Source organism: Hirundo rustica, chromosome 2 (assembly GCF_015227805.2).
Source record: "Hirundo rustica isolate bHirRus1 chromosome 2, bHirRus1.pri.v3, whole genome shotgun sequence".
Lineage (NCBI taxonomy): Eukaryota > Metazoa > Chordata > Aves > Passeriformes > Hirundinidae > Hirundo > Hirundo rustica.
The window spans coordinates 115,656,469-115,666,546 of record NC_053451.1 but is presented as its reverse complement, the minus strand read 5'-3'; the positions used below and the strand labels follow the sequence as shown (position 1 = coordinate 115,666,546).

Sequence of the window (10,078 nt, the reverse complement as noted above, 5' to 3'; positions counted from 1 at the left end):
TTTTCCACCCCAGTCCTTATGTAAGCAAAGAATTTCCGTAAGAGCTGCTCCCAAATGGACTAAAGATCCATTTCTACAGAGGAAGTAAAGTAACATCAACGCATTTCTTCTGATCCAAAAAATATTGAAGCTGAACCAAAGCCTCCTGGTGTGAGATGGACCAAATGTTGCGAGTCCTGGGTCAGTTTGGATCAGGACACCCAGAGCTTGCAGCCTTCTGCCTCTTTGCCCCATGGCAGCAAAAAAAGGTGAGTGAATCCCAATTTTTTTCCCAAAATGTGACCCCCGAGTTCCTTTTCTTTTTTCCCAAGGCACAAAAAGACATTACTCAGAGGATGGCACTGACAAGATTATCACACTTTGGGAAAACCACAGCAAAAGGTGATGGAAGCAGACATCACAAATAAAGGCAGAAGACCCTTTTATTTCGCATAGACAAAATGCAAAGAGTGTCTCATTAAATTAATATTAAAAAAAACAAACCCAAATCAATCTCCTCACTCCACTGACATCACTCATCCTAATTAACAACAAAAAAAAGAACAATCAAGGACCCATTTTCTAATTAAAAAAAAAAAAAGTGCAAACATGACAAAAGACTTTTTGTTTTTCCAAATCAATGTTCCTGTTGAATTCACAAAGAGGGTGATTTTCTTTTTTTTTTCTTTTTTTTTGTGATTTTTTTTTTTCCCTTTTAAATCTTGTCTGATGGAACTTCCAGTTAAAATGTTTTTGTTAAGTCTCCATGCACTTCGTAGAAAATCAGTAAAAACACAAACGCTTGTGAAGATCAGAAAACTGGACTCTTTTACCCAAAAATTCAGATGTCCAGTCAGATGAAGCTCACACTCAGACAGAAAAAAAGCAAGAGAGTCTTTGCACTGTCTGTCGTTCATATTACTATTTTTTTTTTGTCAAATATTTTGGCAATCTTCTTCTTTAATTATAAATATTGGAATTCAATAAAAAAAAGGTAGCTTTCATTGGATTTGTTTGTTTGTTTGTTTGTTTTTCCAGTGTAAATATTTACAGCCACTGTCCAGCCATGCTCTTTTCGTTATACCAGGGTGTAAGATTTTGCGTAGGGATTGTTTCCTTTCAAGTGGCCCCGGGAGTCCAGCAGGGATTCTTGGGAGCTGCTCATTTTTGCTTGAGCCTGTCCTAGCTCAGCTCCTTCTCGCTGAGGTAACGTTGCCACAGCACCAGGTTGCCATGACTGGACGTCTCTCGTGGAGGATGTCTCCATGGGGATCGGCTCCAGCACGGTGGGACGCTTCAAGGTTCGGCTTTTCTGTGGCTCCAAGCAGGCTTGCCCCAAACCCAGGTCTCTGCTCGTGCCCTGCGCGCCACGGTTCAATAAAAAGTCCATCCTAAGGTAGGGTGGCAAATGCATGAGATCACCTGGGGAGGCAAAAAGGGAGAAGTGAGTCTTTGTTTCGGGTCGTGCGTTGTGCGGCGCTCGCCCGGCGGGAGCGACTCGAGCTGGTTTGGCCGCCAAAGGGGAGGATCTGTGATCAGAATTTATAATTGATAGATTATTTGTCAGACATTTACTGCGCTACGATCTTACAGAATTGTGCAACGAATTCCTTTGGGGCAGATGCAGGAGGATTCGCTCTTAATATTTGTTTTCACAATAGAATGAGAAGTGCAATGCTCTTTGCATGCCCTCATGGCATGAAGGAGATAAAATGAAAAGACCAGGAACTTTTTCTCAAAATCTGAAAAGAAAAGGTCTTGGTTTTCTTTTGTCAAAAACTTGGAATATGTGGAGGCTCAGTAAAATTCTGATTTTTATTTTCCACTTGAAATGGCAACCTTCACAATTCCAATTAATGAGCCCCAGTCTTGAGTAGAATGACTAAACTATTTAAAATGGATGCAAGGGTGTTAAGGCTGTAGTCTTCAAGAGACTTCTGAATAAAACAGAAACATTCATCTCCTCATATAACAAAATTTAACTGTCAACCGTCACCCTTGTGTTTAATTCACTAATATTTTTTTCCTACAGTGACCACCAAGATGCTGCTGGTTATGTGGTAACAAAATGTGCTGGGACTGGCACCTGAACTCTTGCATCAACGTTCTGCTCTGTGTTGTCAAGAAAACCTCTTATTCATTATTTCCCCTGACTCCTGGGCCTGTTAGGCATTCATGACATTCCTCCAAGGAGATGAGAGGGAATCAGGCACATAATGACATTCCCTTCTAAAAATATTTGATGGTGTAACCTCACCTATGTATGAAAAAAAGAAAAAAGCACAGTTACAGGAGCATTCAGAACAGTATTTTCCCTTCTTAGCAGATCTCTGCAGGTATGGAGCTTCTTGTTTTTTATGGTTGATATCAAACCCAGAGTCTCATCTACAGATGGGATGCATCCTGAATGTTTAAAGTAGGAGACTCTTGGCCACACACCACCTGTGTAACTCTCCATGAGCTATTTACAGCAGGAGAAATTAAGGCTGACCTGTGCCAGTGGCATAAACAACAGAGCAGGAAAGCAGTCCTTCATAATAAAACAATGTATAACAATTTTGTTCTTTCTAGCCCAGCTAAAAGCTGTCCAATGACCTAAAATAAAACAAGGTTCTCTGCTTTCCCACGCAAGTCAAGGCACTGCAAGTCTTACCTAAAAGACCAACAGCATCTGCTCTATCTGTAATTCCAGGTCACAGACAGAGAATTGCTGAGGAGCTGCATTTGGCCAGACTCTGTGTTTATTCCTATAGAAATCCCTCAGGCACAGTCTAACACCATATGTTTTTTTCTGGATGCATCTCCAGCGCAGGCTCACGGCACGTGGTGTTTTACCCCCGTGGAGTAAGTTGGGAGGATCTCAAGATGAGGCTGACACACACTGTGGAGTTGGAGGGAGAGGGGGAGGTTTGTGATGATAATCACACTGATTGCCTCTTGAAAGAGGAGTTGTGTTAACTTTAATTGGTTTTACTCGGTGGCTTGCCTGATTCTCCTACAGTACCTTTCATGCCAAGCACGGTTCTGCATGTCTGACCTGTTTCAGCTGAGACAGCAACGTTGCTGCTGCCGTGGTGAAGGACAGCAGGACATGGACACAGGAGCAGGGAGGCACCAACTCACTGCACTTCTCCACAGGCATCGAGCCAAGCTGCTCGTGGGTACATCTGTGCTGTCCAACACCTTCCCCATCCTCCTGGCACCCGGACCCCGAACCCCTGGCCACATCAGTTCCTCTGCTTCTGCATCCCCTTGTAGTCCAAGTCCTCCCAAAATGCAGTTGTGGGGTTGGTTTGCTCCAAAGAGCATTCCCTGTGAAGGGGGGAGACAGCCAGGACGGGAAGTTCTTATGTCACTTGCTGCCTGTGGCTCTGTCTTGTGCAGCACTGCAATATCCCAGAGAAGAAATATCCCAGTGGGAGAGAGGTAGGAGTGTAGGAGTCTCTGCCCTCTGTCTAATGAAGGTTTTGAGGAGCTTGGTTTAGCTTCCTCAGGTGTGGGGGTTTCAGTGTCAGGGCCAGCAAAGTGCAGCTCGGAGATGGCAGCAGCAGGTGTGAGAGCTTTGTGACTAATTATAATGCCAGTGATGCTTCCCTCTCACCAGGAATGTTTAGACACTGGGGTCAGAAAGGGAGGTTTTTCTCCCACTCTCATGTTCCATAGGGGTCCCTCAGTCCCAGCAGAAGAGGAAAAAATTTCCATGTTGAACCCATTCCTGAAGCAGCTCTGCTGTGGAGATAGGAGAGGAGAGCTGGGGTTGTTCAGCCTGGAAAAGACAAGGATCCAGGGAGAGCTCAGAGCCCCTTCCAGTGCCTAAATGGGCTCCAGGAAACCTGGAGAGGGACTGGGGACAAGGGTATGGGGTGAGACTATGAGGAACAATGGCTTTAAACTAAAACAGACTAGGGTTAGATGGGATATTGGGCAGGAATTGTTCCCTGGCACGGTGTTGAGGCACTGGCACAGGGTGCCCAGAGCAGCTGTGGCTGCCCCTGGATCCCCGGCAGTGTCCAAGGCCAGGTTGGACACTGGGGCTTGGAGCAGCCTGGGACAGTAGAAGGTGTCTCTGCCATGGCAGGAGGGTTGGAACCAGATGATCTTTGCTATCCCTTCCAACCCAAACCACTCCCCATTTCCATTTCCCACAACAATTGTCCTTTTCCCAAAGGCGTCTGTCACCCAGCACTGCCTGTCTGCCACTGCTTTGTTAACACCAGCCAGGACATTTTACACCCACTCCCTCTTTCTACTTCATTTTCTGCTTTTTTTGGTTGACTTTCCAGGAAGGAGCTGGTGTGGAGCAGCAGCTGGAGCGTGGCTCATTGGCAGCTCCCCTTGGGCACCTCACGGAGCTGCTTCTGTGCCTTGGCACATTTGCTGTTTTTTGGGAGCCACGGGTGTGAGTGGACTATAAAAAAGATGAGCATTGAACCTTACAGAGATGGAGGTTGGTTTTCAAGCTGCTGTCTAGACATTCCTCAAGTGTATTTAGGAGCTTCGAGCTATGTAAAAAAGACCTTTTCCCCTCCTCCTTAAATCTACACAAGAAAGCCTAGTCAATAATGTGTAAACAATACGCAGCCATTTTCCTGCGATTTTCTAAATGTCTGGGGGGCAAAGTTCCAGCAGGATTTCAGTAATGAGAAACCACAGAGTGTAACTTGTTCTCCAAAGCTGGGTATTCAAAGCACAATCTCTGACATGGCTTATGCAGAGCCCTCATTATTTGACGTGATGTACACATTTCCCCATCATAAAAAACGTCAGTGCTCCTTCTCATCTGCAAGGAGCATCTCTCCCTGCAACTGCTTATAGAATAGGGCACATTATTAAAATCACTGGCAAAGAAGAATTTTGAGAATGGAACTTTTTCCTCTGTGCTAGGGTTGAATCTGTCTCGCAGGATGGAAAACAAAAAGTCTTTGATTTAGAAGGACTAATGGGTTTCTGACTTGAAAACACAATCTTTGAAATATAACCACAGGGGTTCACCTTTGCCATTCCTACGTCAGTTCTGAAGGTATTTTTGAGCAGAGAAAAAGCTTCTTGCTGTATCTCTGGAGCTGCTTGGGAAGACTGGTTCTTATTCTCTGGACACAACAGTGTAGGCATTTTTTTTGTCTCTTGCTATTCAGCTGAATGATTGGGGTTTTTTTTTGGCAAAATATTATGAAGTTTCAGGATGGTTCATTGCCTTTGATGCTCTAATTACCTCTTTTCAGCTATGTTTGTGCCTTATTAGTAATGAAAGCAAACCTTTCAAGTGCATGAGCACTGCAAATGAGCATGTTTAATAATTCATGCATTTTGGCTTAATTAGTACAAAAGACATTCTAAAACTAAAGTTTTCTGTTGCATTTTTAAAAATGGGGTTTGGACTGGATGATCTTCAGAGGTTCCTTCCCACCCTGACCTTTCAGTGATTCTGCAATTTTTAAGAAAGGAGAATTTGCTGTATAAGAACCTCAAGTTTGTACAGAAATAATAAATACCCAGTCAAATCTGAATTCTGCAATTTAAGCCAGAGCTACCACAGGCGGGTTTTTTTGTTTGTTTTTTTTTTTTTTTCCTTAATGGCCAACCCTCTAATTAATTATTTAGTATAGTACATTTAGGAAAATGTTAGTTCAAATAAATATTTGTAAACAAGTGCTAAAAATCACGTACTGTGATATTTACAATAAAGAACACATCCTACCAAACACGGAGTATTTTCTGAGTTATTGTGACACCGAATAAAAATAATTTATCCTTATTTCAGTAAAACTAAGCTGATCTAAAGCACTTTGCAAAAACAAACAACAAATATTTTTAGCTGTATTCCAGAGGTCAGCTTCAGGTGTGGGAAGGGTTGGGATGAATTTGACAGGCTTCATGCACGGAAAAACATCACTGCTGAATTTTTCTTGGATTTTATTCAAGATTGCTCTCTCGTCTGCACAACTAAACCAAGCTGAGAAGCACTTCTTTCTCCCAAAAGATTTACCTCATTCCTCTTTCAAATGCCAGAGAGCTTGCATGGTGGGTTTTTTGTTTGTTTGTTTTTTTCTTTCATCTACTACAGAAAAAAAAAAAAATCTAAGGATTTGTGCTATTTTCAATACAAAGATCATCACAGACGGGAAAGAAAAAAAAAAAAAAAAAAAAAAAAAAAAAGCTCTTACCAAGTTTTCACATGAGAGGTCTATGCATTTTCTCATGAATCAGAACCTCCACTAAAGCAAAAGCAATTTGTCTTCACAACACTCCAACAGAGATACCATCAGTGAGGGTGACAGCCTGAGGGTTTTCAAGTCTGGTTGCCATGTGGAGGAAACTCCAGTGCTATTTGAGAGATTATCTCAGAAAGTTTTGAGAATTGGGGCTGGTGACTATGACAGAGTGTTTTTTTCAACAAAAGTAAGGACAAGCCTGCTTGAATAGCACATTCGCACATCCTGCTTCAAGAGCTGAGGGGTTAAAAAATAAAACCTCTCAGAGATCTTTCTGGGAAGATTCCACAGGATCAGAAACCACGCCAGGGCTGAGTCCATACAGCCCTGTTAGCTCAGGGGAGGTGCTGATGTAATTATGTTGATTTAGGAGCAAATGATGACCTTGTGCAGTGCTGGGGGTGTACAAGTGATGTGTAGATGGAGCCTCACTCCCTGGGCATCTCTTGGCTTGTGCTGACTTTGGAAGGGGAAGCACTGATGGGATATTGTGTTTTCTTTTGAAAGGAAGCAAAGGAGACAGAGCTGCTGACATAGTTCTAAGCTCAGGTTTATGCTGATTAAAAAATTTGGTTGGTTTTTCCAGCTCACTAGCACAGTAAATAAATCAGTGAAGCCTTTGCTGCTACTCACAGGCTGGTTTTCAGGACAAGGACTGCGTATAAGGGAAAACTTGCATTAGAAATGAGGGAAGAGTGGAGGGTTTGCAAGGACAAGGTGAGAGGTGTGCTGAAAAAAAGGAGTGTAAGTGACGCCCAGAGGCCTTTGTCACTTCCAGGACTGACACACCATTAAAAACTTAGCAGGCAAAGCTTTCTTGGACAGCAGCAGCTTGGTCTGAGGCCAGCCTGATAGCAGCAGTAACATTTCTCACAATTGCTGCTGTCAGTGTTGGAAACCTGCTGGTGCTCCCTCCCTGTCCATCTCGTGTCCGCACTGCGCCGAAACCATCCCCTCACCTGCAGTGCTCACAGCACTCTGCAGCACCAGGGATAAACACACTTAATGAGCAATAAAACCAATAATTTAATTAGCTTGGTCCTGGGTCCTGCTCAGCCAAGAAGAGGGAGTGAAGAGGATCAGTCCTGCAGCTCCTTGCTTGGCCGATACAGGTTCAGGGATCCGCTCATTGTGGAACTGCCTTTCCAATTCGTTGGATAATTTGTTATTTTCTTGCAGTAAAAATGCCACAAGTAGAGAGTAAAAATTTCTGAAGAGTGTTTTGAATGCCAGGGCTCCACTCTCTAGAGCCAGTGTTGACCAGTAATGGAAATGGAGACAGAATTTCCATGTGCAGATTTCTGACTGGCCAAATGAGTGAGAATCTCAGCTCACTCTCTGTCGACAGGAGCACACCATTATCAGAACATTCAGGAGCTCACAGGCTCCTTCTGAGGCCACTTTTTCAAGAAAAAAAATTGGATCTAATAATTCTCTGAGGTGATCCAGAATAAATGGCAGAAGGGCTGAGAGCAGCCAAGCAGCAGAAGGGGAAAGGAAGGAGGGAGGAGAGAGGGCACAGCTTCCTCATTAGTGAAAAAGCTGCTGTGAGAGCAGGCACGTGCTTCAACCTCTGCTCAGGAGACCAGGAAAAAAATGATTGAAGTGCTCAGCATTGGGGGAGTACTTTTAAACTGATTGAACGCAGTTTATGGAGCTCATTTCAGCTGCCAACCTGCCCTTCCTGCCTCTCTGACCCACAGCATCACATCCTCTCGTGCCTCTCTCTGTGTTTCAGCTGGCAGAAAAAAACACCCCACCCTTCTGCTGCTTTACATTTTTCACCTAAATAGGAGAAAAAATGTTAGAGAAATAGCCAGGTTTCCCATTTCCAGCTGGAGAAATCAGAATTTCCTGTCACCCCTGCAGGGCTGAACTTTATTAACTTTCTACACAACAACTGCACCCTCATAAATGGTTTGGAGATCCATAACACCTAGTTAAATGTTTCACACTGCAGTCTGCTAAAACTGGCATTTTCATAAAAATCCTCAAAATACCAGCTGTGATTCACAGAGCAAAATAAAAACAACAGTTGCTGTTGACTACAATCCTTGGAGTTATCTCTTAAGGAACACCAGGGTATCAGCAAATCTGTAGTTCAGGAGCCAAATTTGTTACTGCTATAAATCACTGACTCTATTGATTTCAGCAAGACTATAAATTGATTTCTACTTACTGGAGATTAGGTTTAAGTGACTGAAAATGAGGATTCCAACTAATTTTTTTTTTTTTTTTTTTTTTTAAGGTGATTCATTTTGTTATTTAGATTTAAGCCTTCTGGTTCCAAGAAAAAGCCTTTGATCAAGATGTCTTAAAGCAAAAGCACGACTGCTGTAGGTGAACTGAGATCATCCATCTGAACTCGATTGACAAAACAGACTGTGCAGCTGCCTGAGAGGATGGCAGGAGCCTTGATTATCACATTGTTACCTCTTCCTGGAAGATCTAATGGAACAGGAATTAAGCACGTTTTTGGTTTGCATGTCTCTAAGCAGAACTTGGGTCTCTAACACAGTGCAGCACTTCCGAAAGACCCGCCAGGTGCTTCGTCCTTTCCAGAAGTAACTTTAAGGAGAACTGATGCGTCTTTAAGGGCTTCTCTGACACTGAGCTGAGTAAGGAAGGAAAAATTGATTAACTCCAGGGGTCAGATAGATTTAGACCCTATGGATAAGCCATGTGGATGTTCAGCCTCGCAGGACTGGTGCACCTGCACAGCTGATCCCTTCCTGCCTGGATTTAATGAGGTGTCTAAGTTATAAAAACATGTAAAAGAGGCCTCACCATGTAAATCAATACCCAGTCCAGGACAAAAGTCTGCAAATTTGTCAATAAATAATGAAATGGTGACAGAAAAGGTAAACCCAGGAGCTCTCCCTTTCCTCTGCACCTTGTCACGAAACTGCTTCATGCATTTTTAAGGATATTCTGAGACAGAACTCTCCTGCCCAGTGGCTGGGAAAACTTGGAAAACCATTCTGAAAACTTCGGTGAGTTGCCCCTGGTAAGCAAAGCTGGAGTTTTAAAACTCATTTGCTGGTCCTGGGAGCAGTGAACAGAAACTGTTCAATTATACATCACTTCAGCTGGGGGTTAAATCGATCGTGACTCCATGGAAACAGGTTTATTCCTGAGATATGTTGGGAGCCTGGATTCAGCACAGAGGCTGCAGAGGTGAGGAGTTTTCAGGGTTCACTGGAATCAGCAGGAATTGCTCTCTTGACCTCTCCAGGCTCCAAGCCATTCCTGTAAATTCAGGGATAAACCTGACCGTGCCACGGCAACGGGAGAGCAAAACATGCTGCTGATGGAGCTGGGCAGGTCAGGCCACAGCAGGGAAACCAATACCAGCACTGCCCTGCTCTCTGCTGAGCCAAGGGTGAATTTCTGTAACTCAGTCTCCCCACATCCATTAGTCTGAATCCCCTGAGTGATGCTGACGGGGTGTAGCATTGCATTTTTGTTAATTAACCCCCTGGGACCAGAGGTTCTCACAGCTCTCACACTGAAATTAGGGATGCTGAATATTTCAATACTGAGAGACATCTGCAGAGCTGTGCTTTAAAGGACAGCACATAAAGCTCTTCCACAGATGGCACAGACCATCCCTACAGCCAGATTAGGACTGATAAAACAAAAGTTTTATTTTCTCTAGTGATACGATTTCCTGCTTTAATTTCCAAGAAGATCACAAGCGTGACCTTTCTTGCAGGTAAGATTTGGTTTCCATTTTCAGGTGTTGTAGTGCCAGCTCTCCTGTAGAGCTCAGATTACACTCAGGTCTTCTTGGCACAGGGGAAATAACAGAGCCTGACACCAGTTAAATCAGGACTGGCTGTAAATGTCTGCAAGGACCTTAAAGCAGGGCTGGATCTGCTCTTGCC

At 43.6% G+C, this 10,078-nt stretch overlaps 1 protein-coding gene across 2 annotated transcripts in view; it reads right to left on the bottom strand.

Annotated features, from left to right (window-relative positions):
• Positions 1-404: 404 nt before the first annotated feature.
• The window catches only part of DSCAM (DS cell adhesion molecule), a 447,196-nt gene continuing 437,522 nt past the window's right edge, over positions 405-10,078 (bottom strand). For both annotated transcript variants that reach the window (XM_040055422.1, XM_040055421.2), the window contains exon 33: positions 405-1,401. In XM_040055422.1, the coding sequence (XP_039911356.1) occupies positions 1,058-1,401 (344 nt within the window). In that variant the 3' untranslated portion in view covers positions 405-1,057. The remainder of the gene's footprint in view (positions 1,402-10,078) is intronic.